The following is a 23,155-nucleotide window of genomic DNA, read 5'->3' as shown; positions in this document are numbered from 1 at the left end:
CAGCAAGTGTTTTACTTTTTCTTTGGCTTTTTATGTTTTTTCTGAAATACTTCTATCGATGAATGTGTGTGAAGTAAGCATACTTTCACAGTAGTGATACTTGTTTCCATTTAAATTAATATTTGAGTATTTTATTGTTTTTCTTAATATTAACATTGGTTAGCTTCCTTTTACACTTTATTGACAGACACATTGGAGGTCGACCAGCATCCCAGAAGGGATTATTTTCCACCTTAGGGGTGCCACAAAATATGCAACAGAATCAGACATCATGTGTTTAAGAAGTTTGGCTCTGTTTAATGCATCTATAAAAAAGTTGTATTGATTTACATTGCTTTGAATGCCAAAAAAGTCAAGCAGTCAGTCCGTTCTACACCCTACAGTATGTTTACATTGTGGAAGAAGAAATATTTTGCTAGCACACCAGTGAATGAGCTCTGAGGCGGCCTTCCAGATGGTCGGCCTTGGGTCGTTAACCTTTTTTTTTAATAACCCTCAGTGATGGTTGCCTCTGCTGCAGCGGAAGCTTTACGTATTCCAGACAGCATTCCTTCATGAATTAGCATATGCACTTCAAGCACAGCAGACTCTCCTATGGTCCCATCTTATTCAGCGATGGGCGGCCAAGAGAAGAAGCAATTGTTTTTTATTTTCATTGATGATGCAACCGTGCTGTCTTATTGTTGAAAAAGTGCAAAAAGTGCAAAAAGTGCAAAAACATTCAGTGAATCAGAACGCCACATACTTGCATTAATAATAAAACAACAGTAGTCAACTTAATTTTAGTATTTGTCTCGGATACATTTTAAGTGTAAGTTTCCTGACTGCTGTAAAAGGATTGATTAATTTTGGTTACATTGACAGTGTTATTTACCGTAGCCTCTCTGAGAAAACAAACATCTTTGCAATGACACATAGCGTCTCAATATTAGATGGAGCTCTACAGCTCATCCTCCATGCTGTTTGTACTTTGACTTTTTTTGTTCTTTGGATTTTAATACAGAGAAATAATGTTGGACCTAGATTACCCTTGCCCTCACTGGGGCCCCCGGGGCCTGCATACATGGGACCGGCCGGGCATAGCCCGAAGAGGTAACATGGGTCCCCCCTCCCATAAGCTCACTAGTCTTGGGAGGGGCCAAAGGGGTCGGGTACAGAGCGATCTGGTCGCGGCCAAAGGTGGGAACCTTGGCAGTACAATCCTCGGCTGCAGAAGCTAGCTCAGAAGGAGCCTGAGCTGATGCGCGAGGTGAAGAAGTTCTGGTTAGATATTGTCAGACTCACCTCGACGAACAGCAAGGGCTCTGGAACCAGTCCTCTTGAGAGGGGCTGGACTTTATTGCACTCTGGCCTTGCCAGCAGTGAGAGGCGACGGGCAGGGGTGGCAATTCTAGTTGCCCCCCGGCTCAGGGCCTGTAGGTTGTAGTTTAACCCGGTGAACGAGAGGGTAGTTTCCTTTCGACTTCAAATGGGGGTACGGGTCCTGACTGAACAGCAGTTAAGAAGTCTTTTTGAAGTCCTTACAGAAGGAGTTCTGGAGAGTTCTCCCTTAGGGGATTTCTTTGTTCTGCTGGGGGACTTCAACGTTTATGTTGGCAGCGACAGTGAGACCTGAGCAGTGTTTTGTTATTGGACTTCTGTGCTCATCACAGATAGTCCATAACGAACACCATGTTCAAGCATAAGGGTGTCCACATGTGCACTTGGCACCAGGACACCCTGGGCCGCAGTTTGATGATTGACTTCGTAGTTGTGTCGTCAGACTTGCGGCCACATGTTTTGGAAAATTGGGTGGAAAGAGGGGCGGAGCTGTTAACTGATCACCACCTGGTGGTGAGTTGGCTCCGATGGTGGGGGATGATGCCGGTAAGACCTGGCAGGCCCAAACGTATTGTCAAACGCAGGGTCTGATGGGAACGTCTGGCCCCTGTCAGAAGGCGTTTCAACTCCCACCTCCGGGAGAGCTTTGACCATGTTCCGAGGGAGGTGGAGGACATTGAGTCAGAGTGTGGGCCATGTTCCGTGCCTCCGATCAGGCGGCTGATTGGAGTTGTGGCCGTAAGATGGTCGGTGCCTGTCGTGGCGGTAATCCCAGAACCCGTTGGTGGAGCTGAAGAAGGAGTCCTATTGGGCCTTTTTAGCCCGTAGGACTCCAGTGAAAGCTGACAGGTACTGGAAGGCCAAGCGGTCTGCGGCTCTGGCGGTTGCTGAGGCAAAAACTCGGACATGGGAGGACTTGGGAAAAGCCATGGAGAAGGACTTCGGTCGGAGCTGGACGAAGTAGCCAGGGAGAGGGAAGTCTAGGCTTCCCTGATTAAATTGATGTCCCCACGACCCAATCTCAGACAAGCGGAAGAAGATGGATGGATGGATGGATGGATGGATGGATGGATGGATGGATGGATGGATTTCAATACTGTATGTACCTGTGTGTGTGTGTGTGAGTAAACTTCCCGTATGAGTCTGATGTGTGTCTCCTGTTCCTGTGCCCTTTAACATGATAGATTACGCTTCCTGCTTCCTATCCCTGCAGAGTCTCGCCTCGCAATTAGTCATGGATTATATGTAAAGTGGGGTGAAAAGAGCTTGTGTCACCTTGTATCAGTGCCTATGATACATATTCTGATAAACTTCGATCGCTGCCCAGTAGGGATGTCGATATTGGCATAAAAATGAGATATTGGTTCATATCAGTGTCATTTTGTCATTTTTTTGGCTCATAATGTTATCGCTGCACAAGTGATGACGTCATGCTCAACACAGCAACAGGTCTGGAATGCCTTGGGATTGTAAATATGCAGTTTGCTAAGACTGTAGAGCACTACAAGGGGGAAGTAAGACATCTTTCATTAATGCATTTAATCTATATCACACCTCATGAAGAATCACTCTTCACACACAGCCAGTATACCTGCAGCAAAATGAGTAAACTAAGGAGCAGTGCTTCATGAGCCGAGTTTATAATGTCACCGATTGTATTCGTCCAGAGATTCATACTTTGCACTTCACTTTGTCCTTATATGGATGTGTGTGCCGCATTGAAACATTTCCAAATGATGTTATTGTGAGCATTATCTAATTGTATTTGTATTTGTGAATTTATTAAGACTACTTGTTGATAGGAGGGGAACACGTTATTTTAGTTGACCATTGGTCATGAATTATATTTTACATTTTAGTGTTGACGTGCATATTGCAGTATTTGTCATATTTTGCACAAACAGTGTTTCTTGGTGAATTGTATCCAGTGGCATCACAGTAGAAGAATCAGAATGTGTTCATTGCACAACATGAGTTTGAGGGAAGGGCTGCTGCCAATATCGTTATCGGCTGATATTGGTATCAGTAATGAAATGCTGGACAATATCGGTATATCGGATATTGATAAGACAGCCAATACCGAGCATCTCTATTGCATCGTTTCTTGACAAAAAATAAGTTCTTGTACAGTTACACTCCGGATCAAACTGTTAAGACCAGTTGAAAAATTGCAAGAATTTACATTTTTCATTTACATTTTTGGGATCTTAAGGAGGTTCCAAGTAGAGCTTCAAAATGCAAAAAGAAGAAATGGGAGTGAGGCAAAACAAATTTTGTGTAAGCAATTTATTGCAAACTAGCATTAAAGTGAAATAGGCTGTTCATAGCTCATCAAAAGTTTAAGACCAAAGCCTTTAAAAGCCAAAATATTGGCAAAAATGTAGATTCGCTATCATTTTCTGTCATGACTTCTTGATGGCAAAGGCAAAATGGCACACCACCTGTTTGTGGTCGGACTGTTGAGCAGCATAAGCAAGGCCTCTAAGCAGCATATTTCTGTTTAATGTTTTTTTGCAATAAATTGTTTTCTCAAAAAGATTTTTGTCTCACTCCCATTTCTTGGATTTGCATTTTGAAGCTCTACTTAGGACCTTCTGAAGAGCCTACAATGCAAAATGTAAATTCTTGTGATTTTTCAACTGGTCTTAAAATTTTGCAGGAGTGTACTGGATACATGCTACAACTCAGGCCTAATAATAAAAAAAAATATTTTAATGTTTTTTTGATTTACATGTATTTTCAAATGATCCAAATACTTTCATATCAATATTACTGCTACTTATATTACCTAAACCAACCTGCATGCACACACGGCCAAAATACATGCAATCAACTCCACGAGTGGCAGCACCGGGCAGTGATGACATGGAAGTAAACATAATCTTAATAATTGAAGCATAGTTCATTTAAAATATGTAGAAAACCTTACTTTGGATGAGCTCTTGGTAATAGGTTATTGTTGTCATGAGCATTTTCCTGGCTTATCAGTGATACCAATGTGAAAGGCTACACACACAAAGAAAATTAAACATGACTAATGCCAGGACAGCTGCTGCTTTGTCTTATTTTCCTGCTGTTTTCGTTGGTGGTCTGAAAGACTTCTGATGGTCAAGTCTACAATGTTATTGTACTTTGATCCACTTGCATATTGGAATGCATGCATACATCCAGTTGATGTCCACTGGGATACATTGTGGGCGTCTGCAACCATGCATTTCTAGTGTAACCTGTACCCTTTTCAGTCTGAGCCATTTGTGGTTCGTCTTCATATCGTCTGCTCTGATGATCCTATGTTATTTTTGTTCATCTCACTGTCTTTCTCTCATTCCCTGTTGGTCAATCGCCTTCCATTGTGACCGGGTGCGTGTGTGCGCGCGCGGGCGGAGTGAGTTCTGTTTTCTCTGCAAGCGGCCGTCCTGAATCACACAAGCTTCCTGTCTTGCATGAATACTGTAGGTATTTGATTTTACTTCAGCATCATTTCCGCCCCATCCTCAGCCCATGTGACTTCACCACATTCTACCTGGTGTAGATGTGCGTTTCTAAATGTGCATTTAAGTGTTGTCGTTAAGCATCTACGGTGCATATGGTCAATGCCAGAGACCTTTGGGTTGCCGTCACTTTTAGCTAATTGATTGGCCTTATTTGGATAGTGACACATTTCATATTGGATCTGCACTTAAGGAAATTGGATTAGCCAGAAAGTGCAGTGTCAGTGCAGGAGTAACAGAAAGTGGCAGTGTTTGCATGTTTACCAAATATGGTCATGGAGTCAACCTTAAAATCTTGTTTCAAAATTGTTGTGTTGCAACTGAGAGCAAAGAGTGTTTAAACCAATTATGTCTGAGCAGTGGGCAGAGCAACTGAAGAATAGTTAATGCTCTCATCGGCTCTGGTATTTGCCCTGTCATCCTCTTCATCATTCATTGTATACCCATCATCATCATGGGTTAGAAATGATGATTAGATGGTTAGACATTTCGGACACATCTTCATTCCTTCATTGATTTTTTTTGGTTATTTATTTGTTTCCATCAACACTCGTAGCCATGTAGTAGTGGTGTGAAAATGTTTGCCCCCTTCCTGTTTCTTATTTTTTTGCATGTTTGTCACGCGTAAATGTGTCACATCATCAAACAAATGTAAATATTAGTCAATGACAACACAGCTGAACACAAAATGCAATTTTTAAATGAAACTTTTTATTATTAAGGGAGAAAAAAAATTCAAACCTACATGACCCTGTGTGAAAAAAACGATTGCCCTCCACCACCGTTAAAACACAAATGAGATGAATTGAGATCTATCAGTCCGGAAAAGGTTAGCAAACCACAGTGAGAGCATTTATCCACAAATGGCGAAAACATAGAACAGTGGCGAACCTTCCCAGGAATGGCCAGCCAACCAAAATGACTGGGCAAAAACGGCCTGCATGTCAGAGTTCCAAGACGAAAACAACTGCTGAACAAAAAGAACATTAAGGCTTGTCTCAATTTTGCCAGAAAACATCTTGATAATGCCCAAGATCTTTGGGAAAAATACTCTGTGATGCGTGTGTCCCATTGCATCTGGTGTATAAGTAACGGCATATTTCAGAAAAAGAACATAATACCAACAGTAAAATATGGCGGTGGTAGTGTGATGGTCTAGGGCTGTTTTGCTGCTATAGGACCTGAAAAAGACTTGCTGTGATAAATTTTGCTGTCTAGCAAAAAATCCTGAAGGAGAATGTCCGGCCATCTGTTCGTGACCCCTAGCTGAAACCAACTTGGGTTCTGCAGCAGGACAATGATCCAAAACACACCAGCCAGTCCCCCTCTTAATGGCTGAAGAAAAACAATATGAAGTCTTTGGAGTGGCCTAGTCAAAGTCCTGACCTGAATCCATTTGAGGTGTTGTGGCATGACCTTAAAAAGAAGGTTTCACGCTGGAAATCCCTGAAAAACAATTCTGCAAAGATGAGTGAGCCAAAATTCCTCCACAGTGCTGTGTCATTGCAAGTTATCGCAAACGCTTGGTTGCAGTTGTTGCTGCTAATGGTGGCCCGACCAGTTATTAGGTTTAGGGGGCAATCACTTTTTCACACAGGACCATGTAGGTTTGGATTTTTTTTCTCCCTTAATAATAAAAAGTTTCATTTCAAAACTGCATTTTGTGTTTGGTTGTGTTGTCATTGACTAATATTTACGTTACATTTCTTTGATGATCTGAAACATTTAAGTGTGACAAACATCCGAGAAAAAAAAAGAAATCAGGAAGGGGGCAAGCACTTTTTCCACACCACTGTGTTTTCTGAAAAGATGCTTGCAGATTTTTTTTTTTTTTTTTTTTTTGCTGCGCCTCTCACATGCACCCATTACAAGTGAGAGGTGTTTCAAAAACATCACCTAGTTCAGCTTGCAGTTGCATTGATCCTTTTATAGTTCAGGGCTTCAGGCAATGTTCTATCTTACACTATACTGTTACGAGTTTTTTCCCTCTAAAGAAGGGTTTTCCACGCTCACGGTGGGGATTTATCTATGTTATAATAAATGAGTGTCTCCTTTGTCTTTGCCATTACTTCATGAACAATATATGTCAACATTATGGCAATACATGATGATTTTAGTATGCTTGGGTCCTGGGTCTTCAGCTGAACAGTGTTTTTAGTGTTTTATTTTAGGTGCAGAACCACTGTGACCAAATCAGGATTATATCATCAAAATAAGAACCTCTTGTGCCTTCATGCATGATTATGCTTATTTTACAAAGAAGATCACAATCCTTTTGCCATGCAGCAGCTTTCTATCAGAGATCTCTGCAGATCTCTTCACATGATTGTGATGTTTTGACCTATTGTTATTATTATTTAACTCCATAGCTGAGTGTAGGTCATTTCTTTTGTTTGAAGTTCTCATATGTCTTTACGCTCTTTCTCCCTGTCTTTGATAGGCGAGCCATACAGGAATGCGCTCCTACATTTACAATAAGAACTCTGTAATTGGCTCGCAGGCAGAACACAGCGGGATGCGGACATATTTCTTCAGTGCGGACACACAGGAGGACATGAATGGCTGGATCCGGGCCATGAACCAGGCGGCGCTGATGCAGCACACTCAGGCCTTTAAGAGGTTAGTCTTGCCCGACAGAATAGGCCTCTCTTCTCCTATTGACTGGTTTCTGGCTGGAAGAAAATCTGTGTGCACAGGGTGTATTGATATCATAAAAAAGAAACTGGGTGTCACAACACCATTTAAACAAAAGTTCCTCTCACATCTACAAACTCAAATGATTTTATTTTATAACTGAGCCTTTCCCTGCCTTATGAGGATTTATTTTAGCATTCTTCCATAGGAGGTCAGGCTGTGGCCATCTGTTCAAAGCCACTTTTAATGTCTGAGGCACATCTGCTTGGGACCAAATGAGACCTGAAAGACTCTGCCAGCTGGACATGAGCCTTATTCTTCTGCAGTGGCTGTTTTTACAGCTCAAGACACAACGTGCACTGTCCCTGTGTCTGATACTCTATGAATATATGTGGAAATGCATGCAAATGCAAAGGCTGCTTAGTTTTGATGGCCTGTGTAAGATCGCCACCTGGTGGTGTGCCTTACACACTAGCCCTGCAGTCACTAGTAACAGTGCCTTAGATTCATATTGAGCCATATTTTTTCTGAATTGAAAACTCGTTCTAGACGGGGCAACATTGTGAATATTGACTTTATGAACAAATTTAAATTAGCTTATAATGTTTCATTGTGGTATACAAACATTTTTTTTTTATTTAATACATGGCCCTAGACGACCATAACCTTTGGCCATTTTTTGGAATTCCGTGCTTTCTCAATTTCTTATTTGTAAGTAGATAATGGCACAATTAAGAGCGTACTTGTCCTCCCTTAAACCTTGGTTACTTACAGCTGCAGCAACCTTCCAAATTTAAATTTTTAACTTGAAATTTATTAAAAGTACAGGCAAAAATGTCAAGTTTTGTGGCCACGTTCCAAATTAAATTGCAAATTCAATACGGCTGTCAAATGATGAAAAAATTGTGATCAGATTAATCACAGTTTTCAAATTAATTAAGCCTGATTAATCACCATTTTCAACTATGTCTACAATATGCCATTTTTTACTGAATTTTATTAAAAGAAAGATAAATGACAGGACAGGATTATATATATTTGTATGTATTAACAGCTCCAAATGAACTTAATATTTAAGTCAAGCTAAAAGACACTTAAAATGTGTGAAAATCTATTTGCCTAACACAGCAGAACATTTGAATCACACTTTAACCTTCTTATTAGCAATGAGGGGTTGTGGTCAAAGACACCACGTCATTTTTTAAGTTTAATTCACATGTTTGGAGTGTAGATGTATTTTATGGGATTTCTGTGTATACTTAAATGCAGCAAATTCTACTTGCAATATTTACTTGCAAATTGCAATCAGAGTTGTGTTAGTGAGAGATGAGAATATCCTCTTTATTGTTTTTCTTTCTTTGTGTTTGTTTAGACCACACATACATGCATAATCAAGACGTTGTTGTAATGTTCTGAGTGTCCATGAATGCACCTCGCGGTCATCTAGTGCTAATGAGGAAGTGTCATTCTGATGACGAAAGGACTAGAGACGTGTTTGCGAGTTGTAGGGCCCTATCATTTCTGTGGTAACGAAATTGCGGGTAAAATCGTGGAATTGGCCAATAAAAACGGAATTTACTGTTTAATGCGCAATCTTGCTGAAATTGCCAAATTGTGAATGTCACAATATGGACCGCTCATTCATAGTGGCATGTCCTCACAAACACTAACCAGCTCCCTCCTGAACTAAATATGTTGAGGCCGCAATCTGAAAAACTGGCTAAGGTGGCAAAAAAACGCAGAAACATTCACTTGTCGCCCAGCGTGAGTGTGAGCTCACATACTGTACAGCAGTGGCCAGTGTAAGCTGGCCGGGTTAGCGTAGTTCAGCAGAGCATGCGAGTGCGTCTGTGTGTGTGCCACTCAGGCTGTATGAGTTGTGTTTTAGGTAATGTAACCGGGTGTTTAAGGATCCCGCAGACTTTGTGCCTGCGCTTGTGTGTGAATAGAATATAATAGAATAGAATAGAATAGAATAGAATAGAATAGAACTTTATTATCTGTTCTATAGAACAGAAATTTGTCTTCCTACACGGCTTATAAAAATTCACTCACAATGAAGTACAATATAAAACACACAACAAAAACATACTACAATACAAGAACAACAATGCTACCGGGCGCTGTTTAAGATAGTTACTGCAACTGGAATAAAGGATTTCTTGTAGGTGTTTTTGCGGGCCAGTGGGGTTCTGAAATAAGGACGACAGCCACGACTGCAAGGGGCGCCCAGCTAGCTATCTCACAACAGTCAAAATACATTTTCAACACTCACCACACTTCCGTCCTTCAAAATAAGAACGGCACACATCCTGTCTAATATTGGCAATAAAAGGTGTCATAAAAAATAGATTACATTAATAGAGCAATCGCTACGTCTTCTTTAACCACAAGCTCAGATATGATCATTTGTTGAGGATTTTGTAGGCATGAAAAGTTTGCAAAATTGTCCAATGATGTATTATTGCATCAATAAATGGAAGGGTTTTGCATTTATTTATTTATTTATAGTCATTTTATTCACTGATACAAAAAACACAAAATCTATGGCGATACATAAGTGTAAAAAGTAAAAATGGAATTAAAAAAAATGAAAACGGAAAAAACGGAATTTAGTAACAAATTTCACAGGGCTCGAGAGTGGAAGAAACATATATGGTGTTGGAATTGCACTGCTGTTGATGTGTTCAGGTCAGAATAAAGTTATAAAAGAGCGTCAGACTTTGTGGCTCTGTGGGGATACTGTGCCTCCGTATGCTGTCATAACAGAGAGGTGTGGCTTGCGTACGTGTTAATTACGCTACCTTTTTTTTTTACGTAATTAATTAAATAAATTTGTTACCACCAGGAACACGCTATTTTTGACAGCCCTAATATTTGAAATTGGATTAAAACTTAGTTGGCAGTAACTTAATTGTAATGTTAAGATAATGTACTCCAGTCAATATATTTTTTACCTTTCAGAGAGATGGAGAGACCAGATAAGAACCCACATCCGACACCTCCACTGACGAATCATGCCAACCAGAACATTTGTCAGACTGAAGCTTTTCTCAGGGCAGACAGAGAACACCTACGTGATGATGGTATCAGACTGTCTCCTGGAGATGAGGGGAGGTACGTGCTGGAGGTCCAAGGAAGGCCCAGGCTTACAGATCCCCGAGAGAGACTCTCTCCGAACTCGGTTGACGCTGCCGCTCAAAGGAACGGCCATCAGAGTACACAGCAAGGGCATCTGTCTTCGGAACAGAACGGAAACCTGGTGTACCAGAGGGGGTGTGACACAGAGAAACATGCACAGAGGAAGAATACACTGGCCCAGGTGGAGCACTGGGTCAAAGTTCAGAAAGGTGACCCGCCAAAGAGGTCAGTGGGAGTCTGCAGTTAATTTGAATTAACGCTGCAAGCAATATGGCAAGGTTAATTGATGCCCTCTAGTGGACAGATTTCTCATAGAAGCTTTTGTAGGAATACCTGCAAATATACCTGATTCAGGGTCAGAATATACTGTATGTACAGTATACATATTGTTTACATAGTGTAAGTACAGTACATGTTTGTTTGTCTGTCAGTGCTCCCTCTGCAGAGTACAACCTCCCGCGACGAACTCCTCCCTTGAAGGTGAAAGTCAGCACAGCAGACGCCTCCTGCCAGTCATTACCAAAGTCTCCCCGCCTCCCATCTGGCAGCAACTCTCCCTCAGCCACCTTTAACCTGCCCAGCGACTACAAGTATGCCCACGACCGACTGAGCCACTTCCGCATGTCCACTGACGAGCGCATGGCCACCAAGGAGGGAATGGTGTGGCAGCTGTACGAGTGGCAGCAGAGGCAGCAGTTCCGACATGGCAGCCCCACGGCGCCCGTCCACACAGGACCCAAATTCACTGACTCCTCATCTTTCACCGTCACCGTGGAGATGCCTCGATCCATCTCTGTGCCACCGTCTCCCTGTGAGGTCCCACCATCAGTCTCCCCCTCCTTTAAACCATTGTCCCCCCGCAGGCCACACACCCCATCAGGCAGGCGGACAGTCATGCCCCTGGATGATATATCAAGTGTGGACAACACAGGAGCATCTTCCCCCGGACGCATTTGTACTCGTCTTTCACAGGTTTGACACACTTGATGTATAACATTGTTAGGACACGATAGTTTACCTGTACGGGCACAATGGCTTGTCACTGAGTTGGTACTACTTTTCTTTTTCAGATTACTGTAGATACCTGCACCCTTTTCGCCATAGAAAATGAATCAATAGTTGCCTAAGAATGATGTGGGTTAGTACTGTAAGTGGAAGAACAGAAACTATACCTCTATCTGTAATGTTTCTTGAATGTAGCAGTGGACAGGTAGAGGTGACATGGAGGCCACATTCACATTCTTTCAGTATTAACAATACAGTATTCTGCATATTCGAATAATATACAATATGATAGCATAACACATTTATTAATGTGTTTGTATGTTTTTTCCCCCTCAAATATATCTACATAAGGTAACCAAAACTGTTCATAAGCAGCTCTCAAACTACATCCACAATTATAAACATTTTCTTCAATGAATACCCAACTTATACGCCTCTTGCACTGGCTTTCCAGAGCTCGTGCAGGTGTACCTAATGTTGAAGCCCGTGAGTATGATACAGTCCTCATCCAACCCCGATCCACCCCCTAAATTTCACAGAGGCAAATGTTGTTTTCTGTTATTAGGGTCAGTTTAGTCACTGCACTCTCTAGCGTTGCTGTTTCAACTTAAAATGTAGTTATTGAAAGAAGGTAACATGATAAACACCGTGTATGTATCATTTGCCAAATTGGAGGGATTCAATAATTTGTTACATTTTGTTAAAATTTATGGATAATAACTTCTTTGGACTTCTTGCAAGGATACTTAATAGTGTACAGTAGATATAAAACACAAAATCCAGGTTTTGGTCTATTTCCCTGTTGTCCAACAGGGGGCAGTGTACTTGAAAATTCGTACTGTACATTAACTAGAAGATAATCATATACAGTATAACTTGGTTAGTTGACATCCTTTATTTCAGGTTTTTTTTTCCATTTATATGTTTATCTTTGATTATTGTGCATTATACATTTACATTTTTTACTTTGCAGTTTCTATTCTGAGTTTTTCTACAATTCTGTCTTTTGCATAGCAATTATTTCTAATTCAAACAATTGAACAATACAAGCAAAAAAGTCAAAAGCAGTTAGTAACATGTTCTACCACTGCTACTACTACTATTGTGGATTGGACACATTGTAATATACAGGATGGGGTTTGGGGTATTGCCGTTTCATTGTATGCCGGTTCGTGGTTACATACAAATTAATTAACACTTAATTTTGTCCCGGAAACACAAGACTCACTCGAGAAACGGTTACAGTGTGGTGCGCTCCGGAAGAATACACTATGTGCTCAATATCGGCCACACTGGTCTCAATCGCTTGCCTATCGCCGCCATCATTAAGGATAACAATCATATTGTAACGTGTAAGATGATGAGGAGGTGGTCGATCAACAGCCTCAAAACCAAAAGGCTACTGTTGGCAGAACCACGCCAAAACAACATCAGCAAACTCAACTGTCCTCTCTGCAGACAGTAATCCTCCTCCTGCACCCACACACACACACACACACACGCACAGAGTCAGGACTCATGCCACGTTCACAGAAAATTGGAAATCACAAAACTCTTTAACATTATTGTACACATAACAGCCAAGTCGATGATCCCGTCAAAGCAACTGTAATAATTTTGAAGCGTAGTGGTCTTATTATTGAGATGAAAGGTTGCTCTTCCTTTGCGTTTATTTTTTTATAACTTTCATTGAATTAATGTATTTAGTGATTAATTAATGTATTTTATGTAGTTCATGTGTTACGTGTACAGTGTGAGTGACGTAGAAGTTAATTTAGCTATAATTTATAACTTATTCCAAAACTCTACTTAAATCACCAGGACGGAACTCATACATAACCCGAGGGCCACCTGCAGTGAGAGGGAGTCGCCCCTCTAAAATAAAGGCCTCATGCCTATATAATGCTTTATGTTTCATTCCTAGAGTAACAGTCCACACCCGCTCCACAGGTGGTTTGAGCCTGTACTGCGTTATTGCATACAGACACCGCCGCAGAAGAGCGAGTGTCATCCACGCCCTGCCACACCCTCATGCAGCATCTCCTTGCCAAACCAGAACCACATTGGCCAACACTCGTATACATACACAGGCCTCGCATTTGACTCCTCATATAAAGCATCACACATGATCTTCCCCCACAGTGTAATTATGTGCATGAAATTATAATACGGATAAACTGTATTTTCAAACAAAGGCAGCCACAGTGACCATGCGAGGGAGCAATGTTTGTGAGAACTAGATGATGTAGACAAACTTAGTTTTGGTGTGCCCAGCATCTTTAAGGCTGATGAGGCTCTCGTAATATTAGTGTGTGTGTGTGTGTGTGTGTTTGTATATCCCTGTGGAATATCATTAAGAGAGATGTTTTATTAGCATCTAATCCAATGTGCCCAGGGCTTGTGAGCACCCTATAAACATCTCTAGTGTATCTCAAACATCAGCAGCGGTCTCTTTCTTCTGATCTCGCATTTAAATAAAAAACCTATTATACAGCAAAAAATAGTGGCTTGGGAATCTCTGAGGGAATGGCTTACAGTGCTGCTCTTGCTGCTAGCAAACAAATGTTATTTTAAGAAAGCAGGTTTTCGCTCTAATTTATGTGGAGTTAATTAAATCTCTTGTTGTTTGTGTCCTTTTAAGGTTGGCTATAGTAGGCCTGCTTTTTCACTAATTCTGTGTGTTCAGCAAAAGTGTCAAATTTTTCCAAGCCCTGTAGCGTCACAAACTCAGGGGCGCACCTTGTTTCCAATAGAGGATGGATGGAAAAGAAAAAGAAATGTGCTGTGTAGTCATATTTGTTTGCAGACTTGTTCGGAGGCGATGTTATGAACTTTGATTCAGTGTGATGTGCTTGTTCCTGGGAGTGAATTAGACATTCTGTTTGATTTAACACTCGATGAACTATGGTTAACATGTTGGTGCACTTGCTTTCTGCACAGACCTCCCAGATAGAGAGAAGGTCCATGCCATCTATGGGATACATCACACACACTGTCAGTGCACCCAGCCTGCATGGCAAAACGGTAGGAAGCTCTTCTGTTACACCATATTCTTCCACATTTTGATGAGAAAAATAAATGACATGAAATCTGTTGGTAGTTTTTAATAGGAGCTCAGGTAGAACATGGTGTTATTCATTAACTAACATTAATGTGGGATTCCCCAAACTGAAAATGGCTGGTGAGGGACGGATTATACTGTGGAACAACAAGGTTCGCACAACACGTAATTTGACAAAAAGGCAAAAAGACAAAAAGTTCAGGACCGCCCTTCTTGCGTGACACAAGACCTTAGTTCAGTCAGCATCAAAGCATTAGGTCTTGGCTTTTATGTTACGCTTTGTCCTAAAAAATGTGTTAAGTCAAGAAAAACATTACTTAAAACTCCACCATATGAGTCGTTGCTCGTGAACAAAGATCAGATTATGAAGGTTTGACTCAAACCGAAACATACTTTGGCCGAATCTATTTTTCTCCTAAGAAATCATGTAAATCCAGTTAATTCATTCCAGAATGTCACACAACACAATTTTTTATAGTTTCACAATTATAATTTTCCATGCAGAAAACCCTCAGAAATGGATATAAATGATGAATGAAAGCGGCAAAAGAACATTTGTACCACTTTTACCTTCTGGCATGATTCTGGCGACACGGCAGTGAGATCAACACGGACACCGCATTCATGTTTTGCTTTGAGTTATTTATTGAATTCGGTGTTTCTCATCGTCTTTATCAAATGCCGGCACTTGCAACTTTGGCTCCATTGTGGGTTATTTTGCAGCCGTGATCAATAAAAAAAGAAGAGACCTGTGGCCTAACTGTGTTAGTTAGCAAAGAACTACAGCGTGAACCCCTGATGACGTAGACGGGCGACGGAGCTGGGTGACACCGGGTTCCGGTTTCCGGTTCAAAGCATGCTAACAGCCTCAGGCTGCTAACACAGATATTTTGTGATAAAAATATACTAACACAGTTGGACTCATGCAGTGTATTTATAACATGACAAGATGTATGCCACATTGTACCAGCAAATGTACACGAACCAAAGCAAAATATTTGCACACATTTTCGACGCAAATAGAAAAATACTAGGTTCTCGTGTAGTTCTGAATGTTAAAATGTTACTTTAAACACTGCCTATACAGCTGTGTTTCATATCAACAGAAATAAAGAAGAAATACAGCTTTTATGATGGCAGCAGCTTTATTTCCTATGGGACAGAATGTTTCAAAATCTGACCTAATCCAAGGTTGACCACTTTCCTGAAATGATATATGTTCGCCTTTAGTTCCACTATTCTCCAAGACAGTTGATTTAATCAGTCTCACAGGTTAAAGGTTTGTGTTCTGCTGCAACTTGATGGATTTTTACTGACAACGTTAAAGGTAGTTTCATATTTATATCCGACTGAATGTTTCTCCTGAGGTCATCAGTTCAATAGCCCAATAAATCACCATCTTCTACCTGTCCACAGAGCAGCTTTAGCTTACTTTATGTCCACCTATGGGCTATTTCAGCAGCTCAATCACAGTTCTGCTCAAATGTTTTAGTCACTAGTAACTCATACTTCTGTGTTCTAAACCTGGGCCTGGCTACAGCCAGAGGAGCTGACCCTGCTCCTCATTCAGCTTCGGAGGCACCAGGCCAAGATGGCTGGTGTGCAAAGTCCCAGTGATGTGTTCGCTCATCTGCAGCATCAGCAGCACAACGGCCTCCTAGGCCCCAGCATGCAGGTCAGCAGGGGCCCTTACTCAACCTCCTCGACTGCATTTTGCAGCCCCCGTTGTCGCACAATGACCTACCACCCGCCCTTTTATCCACACTCAGCCAATCCTGACCATTCCCTGCCTGTCATCATAGACTGTGCAGTCTTGTCGCCTTGCTTAACTCAACAACTTTAGCATGGGCTTCATTGCAGGAGAGTGTGTACACTGAAAACACACTAGTAAGGATCAGACATTCAAAGCATGTTGCTTGTTGGCTGTACCTACATTTAACTTGAGTACCTTCATGCCTGCATTTGTCATTTTGAAGCAGCCATCATTCCGCCGTCTTTGCTTAAGAGAGACTGAAGCTGCAGCGGTGCTCATTAAAGGCAACTCCACCCTCCGCCTAGAACATGTGGTCATCCACCACCACGCAGTGCTGCTCAGTCCTCAGATACAACATACTTGATTACATTTTTGGCTTTGATGTTACCAAAGATAAAAACGTACAAGTGAACTGTAATTGAGGGCAATGAAAGTTGTTCTCTGGTAGCCCATAATCCTTTGCAGCTTCATTTTAAGTGATTTATCTCTTCACTGCTCATTTAAAGGCTGATGATACTTACATACAACTGAAGAAGGACCTGGAGTATCTAGATCTGAAGGTGGGCCCCAGCAAAGTCAATGTCACGCTATCCTTTTTTTTTTTGTCCTCTACACCTTCCTTTTCTCCAACATCTTCCTCCTCACCCCGACCCCCTCGGCTGTGCTTTTTAATGTCTCCTTTCAATTAAAACCGCATGCTTGTCATTTTGTATGTGTCATTTGACTGTTTGATACATCCATGTGTTGAAATATAGTAATTGGCTTCTGTATTTTCTTCATCAGCATATGACTTTGGTGACACTTTGGGCTCATGTAATAATAGTAATAATAATACATTTAAAAAAGAAGCACAATATAAATATGAATAGAACTGTAATATTCCCAGAGGAAAAAAACCTCCTATTGTTACACCTATTGTCCATTTATTTATTTTTTTTAAGTTTAAAGAAATATATTAAGAAAATAAAGCAGTGATATTACGATCATAAATGTATACCTGTGAAGTGAATTGCGTTTTTATACATGCACAGCTTTTTTCCCATAATAATACAATAAACTTAAACTTTTTTCTTATAATTACTCTTTTCTAGAAAAATATGATTTTACATTGGTAATATTACTAAACTAAAAAAAAAACCTTGATTCCCTCTACTTTACAACCCCCCATTATGTTATAATGTTTTGGTAAAACACAAAGAAAAATGTACTAACTTTACTATATTTTCTCCTTCAGTTTTACACTTTTAAAAAAAAAACAAAAAACTTTGTTCTCATAACATTACATTGTCCTAATAATTGTGCAACTTTTTCCTTAAAAATATGACTTTATTCTCATAACTTTAGTTTTTTTTTTCTAAAAAAAACAAACAGACTTTATCTGTGTAACTTGATTATTCTTGTAACTTTAATTTATGTTTTCATAATTTTACCACTTTTTCCAAATAAAAAAAAAATATATATGACTTGATTCTTGTAATATGATGACTTCATTCTCATAAAAATATGACTTTACTCTTAATATTTTAAGTGTTTAAATTAATAACATTACTTTAGTGCTGTAACTTAATTTTCTGACTTTTCTTCTGAAAAATATGGCTGAGGTGTAATGTTACAACCTTATTCTCACAACTTTAAAGCTTTTTTCTTGAAAAATAGGTCTGTATTCTTGTATTATTACAACTTTATAGCCATAACATTAAGACTATTGTTTGTTAATATTATGCACACAATGTTATTGATGTAATTTTATTTTTGTAACCTAACATTTTCTGTTGCTATTGTGTTTTTTTTTTTCAATGTGGCCCTGATACATAAAAATGTAGTAGGTTCTTGATGCATGCTGCATCCTTCATATTTCATGAGAATCAACCAGCAGTTAAATATACTGAAGTACATGAGTAATTAAAAAAAAAAAACACCAAAGTACATTAACACTGGTACAGAGGAGGAGGGAGGACAGTGCTTTTTGTAACCCCTCTCTCCATTTCCTGTTTCAAAACAGATCCAAAGTAATGAGCCGCTGATTGTTTCAGTTCACAGTGGGTTTGAAAACTCTACTCCAGGTTTTGGATTCTGTTGCAATGTAAGGATGGTGTTGGTTGTGTAAAATCAAACAATTCTACTGCTTTGGAATCAAATGCAATGCATCCCTGGAAATTAGGATTATGCATTTGGATTGGGCCAATCATAGGCTGCAATGAGAAGATATGGAGAATGCGATCAAGCCAAAAGTCTACCTTTTGCTTTCCTGCATGCCATAAAGCACTACATTTGATGATTGCCACTTTTGGTGGGGGGGGTGACATTTAAGGATTCAGTGACTGGCTTTCTGCAGAATGAAAGTATAAAGTCATATTCTTTTTCTTGCAATGTGCTTGTTTAATTGTTTTAGTCGGAATTTCTAGATCAAGTTAAAGTGGTCTTATAAAATTCTAAGTTCTCAATAAGCCGTGTTGAATACAATAAAGCACAATTTTGCTATATTGTGTTTTATTGGCGTAAATGTCTGGTAACATTTACTTATTTGTATAAATGTTTATGCCTGTAGCTTTTGCACTAACTTTTGTTTTTCCATTTCATGTTCTTTTGCGTCCTCTTTATTTGATCTTCTCTACATCCATCTGGCTTGACTTGCTTTGTAGCCACATGTTGTGTTGTTTGTTGCGATGCCATGCAATATTTATGTGTTAACTGGGAGCGTTAAAGCAGGAGATTATACAAATATGTGGTCATAATAGTGTTAAATATTCTGTGTTGTTTTGTGGCTATCGGCCATTTCAGGTTACAGGACGGGAAAGCCTCAGGAAAGAAGCACAGAGGCCTGTGAAGATAGCCGAAAGTGATGCTGATGTAAGTTCATCTTGTTTTTAAGCATGACAGTGTGATAAGCATCTTATTGACTAAGATCATTTAGTCATTTGGTCAACCTAAGTGTGTCTTACTGTGTGGTTTGTATGTATATACTGTATGTGTGTGTGTGCGTGCGTGCATGTGTGTGTTAAGTTAAACAGACTCTGTGGAGGCGAGGGAGCATAAATACACTACAACACAGTTGGGACTCCCACCCAGACAGCACTGTGAGGGCCTTAAGAGTATCGACCATAGCTTTTATTTTCCTCCCTGCAATTTAAAGGGAAAAATACATGTAATGGGACTTTTAGATGTTGAGCTGTTAAATTTTTCAGTTTGATTTGCCCTGCTTTGCGCTGCTTTGCGCGCTCTTTGTTTGCAGCCGAATAGAGGTAAATAGGATAGATGTCCTGGCTTTTCATCATTAGCATTGTTCCACTTTAACAATTTATAAGGAAATTGCCAGAAAATTTGTCAGAACAATGAATATTTCATGCAATTAGAAACAACAATATACGGCCTCAGCAAAATAAAAACAGCTTAATAATTAATTGAACAGAATGATAAGTAGATCTGAGAAAAATACACTGTGAGAAAGACTGTGAACTTGGCAGCCTTATGTTGTTTGCATAAACACATAACCCATTTCTCTGAAAAACACATCTGTCACTCCTAATAAACACACTTTTGAGCAAAAGTGAATATGAAATCATGGATTTTTGATTACAATTGCTCATAATGGCTGTTACCAGATCTGGAGACAGTGTAGATCATTTTTCTTTCTGCACTAGAGAAAGAAAGTCCTCTGGAGATGAAACTTATTGATGTACTCACCCCGAGAAGATCAATTTGTTTTATCTAGCTGAAACAGTTGTCTTCTGTTGAAAACACAAACTGTAGCCAACTGATTGCTTCTCTTTAATTCACACGGACACTTCTGTATTATGATGGAAAATTATAAATATATAACATAATAATAATATAAATGTATTATTCTTTTATCTCCAGGTGAAATTAAGCCGACTGTGTGAACAAGACAAGATTCTTCAGGAGCTAGAAGCCAGGATACGCACGTTGAAGGAAGACAAGGTTTTTCTATCAATGTTATTGTGTGCAGCGTGTGTGGTTGTATGGATACTTTAATAAATGCTCACGCCCTGCTAATATAAAAGTAAGTACGAGTGTGTTGTGACACCCTGATAAAATACTACAAGATTAAAACGTGATGAGATTTCTCTTTAACAAAAAAAAAACGGTCTCATAATAATAAATAAATTAGTTCATCACCCGATAAATGAAAATTAACTCCAGAATTTTGCCGGCCACCATATATTGCCATGTGCATGCGTGTCTGTTTTCCTCGGAGTGCATTGGTTCAGCACCTAGACCCTTCTTAAAGCCACAGCGTTCCATAAAATAACAGCGAACACAGTAAGACCTCTTGTCAGTCATACATTGGCTTTGTCTCTGGAGGGGAGGCGGGGCCGCAAGGTAACGTAGTAGAAGTTAGGAGGGAAAAAGATGCTTGGAAAGCCAAATGCCACAGCTTCCGTGTGGGAATATTAATAATGACAAATGTGAGCCCATCAACATGAACGAGCCAGTATGCCGGATTTATTCGAAAGTGGTAGCAACATAAAAGGCAAAAAAACTAACTTGCCCACCTCAAACATAACCCCCCAACCCAGTTTTCCAATCTTGGAAAAAAACTACACAACACTCACTGAGACGTTTGGTTGGCCAAGTAAATAGAAATGGAACAGCGCAAAATGGTGTGCATTTACAGAAAGTCATCGCAAAAGAAATGCTGCTCTTTAATACAGTTCAAAAGCCAGCATTTCAAGAGATGATGCAAACATTAGACAGTACGAATTGCCTGTGAGAAAATACATGTCACAATCGGCAATTCCACAACTTTACAGAGTTACAAATATTGCATTATTAAGATGTATTATTATTTATTATTTTATATTATCGGAACATTATTGTTTATTTGTTCTGTAATGCTGACAATAATATTGTTTAGCATCAATTTGTGGGACAATAACCATTTCAAAACGCACCTGCATTGTTTTGTGTAAATGTGTTTGTCCAGTCATATTTTTTATTTATGCTTTTCTTAAAATGAATGCCCGTCTCATCTCGCTCTCGTGGACCCAATCTCGTGCATTGTCTCCTCTCGTGAGTTGGATGTCTCGTGACACCCCTTGTATGTTATGTTCCGACTATTAAGACTGATGCAACACCATTTTATTCAGGCTGAACTAACAGCAAAGTGGAAGTTACAAGCGTGTGGTTGCATTATTCCCATTCATGACACATATGACATATGAAACCATTCTCTGTAAACCAGTCACCACACTGCAGTGTGCTGACTCCACTTTTGAAATGACATCACATCACATATGAAGGCTGGCGAAAACTAGTGGATTTGCACGGTACCTTTACAACTTTTGACATGCAAACAAAAGTTAAACAAACTGCACTGTCAATGTAATGCAACATTGACCTGTGACTGTCTTCATTTGACTTTGCAGGACAAGCTGGAGTCAGTATTGGATGTGTCTCACCAACAGATGGAGCAGTACAGAGATCAGCCAGCCCACATGGAGAAAATTGCCTACCAGCAAAAACTACTGCAGGAGGATGTGGTGCACATCAGGGCGGAAATATCCCAAGTGTCCACGGTATGTCACTAATTTTGAATTTAAAGTTTGGAAATACTCTCTAAATGAAATACTCTCTAAATGGTAAATAACTCATAAAAGCCATATTATTATTATTATCTTTGACTTGCATTGTGTCACTCATAAAAAGATGTTTTTTTTTTGTAGATGGCATTTTCCTCCACAAAGTTATTAGCTACTGTATCAAAACAATACCACTTGTCTTTGTGTTTTTGCACTTAGCAGCGGTAACTAGAATTGCACCTCTGCTAAGGCCCAATTTGGATCAGCACCAAATTGCAAATACATCCTGCATATGTTTATATTTTGCCATAAGAATTAATGCATTTTTCACTGAGAAATTAAAAAAAAAAAAATACTATCTGTGTTAGTGTTTTCCCGTAACAGGTAATCTCATAAATGACTATTTCAAATGTTACTACGCCGTTATCGTTACCGTAAGTGACTTGTGGCACGTCATGATATCACTGATATCTATATCAACACTTAAGTTGCCATTGTTCACTACTACTAAACAGTCAGCTCAATAACTAGGATTGCAAGTCACGAGCTCAGCCCTCAGCATTTATCTCATGAACCAACACTCACACTGCAAAGCTACAGCCAAATAATTTGACATCCTATAACAAAAATAACAAAAGAATGACCTTCCCTGGTAACTTATTACGTTTATGAAAGAATAATTATGTTAATCACGTAATTACTTTCTTGGGAAAGTAACTAGGAACTATAACTAATGACTTTTTAAAGTAATTTACCCAACACTGATAAATAATAAACACATTTAGACTTAATGAAGAACTAAATAGGAGCTGTGTTGTGTTGTGATGTGCAGGAAATGGAGAATGCGTGGAATGAGTACATCAGGCTGGAGAAAGATGTGCACTGGCTCAAATCAGCCCTGCAAGGACAGATGACCCGCAGTGACCTTTCCCAGGTGTGTAGTAGTCTCTAGTACGGATGTATGCCAGAGAATCAGTCCAACTTGATGTCGTACTGTACGTACCCCAGATGTACAGTAGTTTCATTGTTTGTTTATGTGGGAACAGCAAGAGAAAGTCCAGATGAGAAAAGAACTTTGGAGGGTTGAGGACGTCATTGCAGGTCTCAGCAGCAGTAAAGCCAACTACAAAGTCACTATCTCCTCTGTGACCCACCCAGGTAAGAAAAAGCTGCTCCAATAAGATAGATGACACTTACATGTGTTGTTCAT

At 39.8% G+C, this 23,155-nt stretch overlaps 1 protein-coding gene across 16 annotated transcripts in view; it reads left to right on the top strand.

Moving 5' to 3' along the window:
* plekha7b (pleckstrin homology domain containing, family A member 7b) overlaps nucleotides 1-23,155 on the top strand; it is an 87,698-nt gene that overhangs the window by 52,381 nt on the left and 12,162 nt on the right. For 7 of the 16 annotated variants that reach the window (XR_008569736.1, XR_008569737.1, XM_054769686.1 and 4 more), the window contains 12 exons: nucleotides 7,252-7,430; nucleotides 10,410-10,811; nucleotides 11,018-11,558; nucleotides 14,532-14,615; nucleotides 16,193-16,327; nucleotides 16,912-16,965; nucleotides 18,408-18,488; nucleotides 19,187-19,255; nucleotides 20,264-20,344; nucleotides 21,793-21,942; nucleotides 22,778-22,879; nucleotides 22,992-23,103. Coding sequence is in view for 14 of the 16 variants with exons in the window: in XM_054769686.1 (XP_054625661.1) it covers nucleotides 7,252-7,430; nucleotides 10,410-10,811; nucleotides 11,018-11,558; nucleotides 14,532-14,615; nucleotides 16,193-16,327; nucleotides 16,912-16,965; nucleotides 18,408-18,488; nucleotides 19,187-19,255; nucleotides 20,264-20,344; nucleotides 21,793-21,942; nucleotides 22,778-22,879; nucleotides 22,992-23,103 (1,990 nt within the window). In the remaining 2 variants the exon portion in view is untranslated. Of the gene's footprint in view, nucleotides 1-3,573; nucleotides 4,773-7,251; nucleotides 7,431-10,409; nucleotides 10,812-11,017; nucleotides 11,559-14,531; nucleotides 14,616-16,192; nucleotides 16,328-16,911; nucleotides 16,966-18,407; nucleotides 18,489-19,186; nucleotides 19,256-20,263; nucleotides 20,345-21,792; nucleotides 21,943-22,777; nucleotides 22,880-22,991; nucleotides 23,104-23,155 lie in introns of those variants that run through there. The other 9 variants (XM_054769695.1, XM_054769694.1, XM_054769684.1 and 6 more) reach the window with 9 other exon arrangements.

The sequence above is a fragment of the Dunckerocampus dactyliophorus genome, chromosome 3 (genome assembly GCF_027744805.1).
Source record: "Dunckerocampus dactyliophorus isolate RoL2022-P2 chromosome 3, RoL_Ddac_1.1, whole genome shotgun sequence".
Lineage (NCBI taxonomy): Eukaryota > Metazoa > Chordata > Actinopteri > Syngnathiformes > Syngnathidae > Dunckerocampus > Dunckerocampus dactyliophorus.
This window is presented reverse-complemented; position numbering and strand designations above follow the sequence as displayed.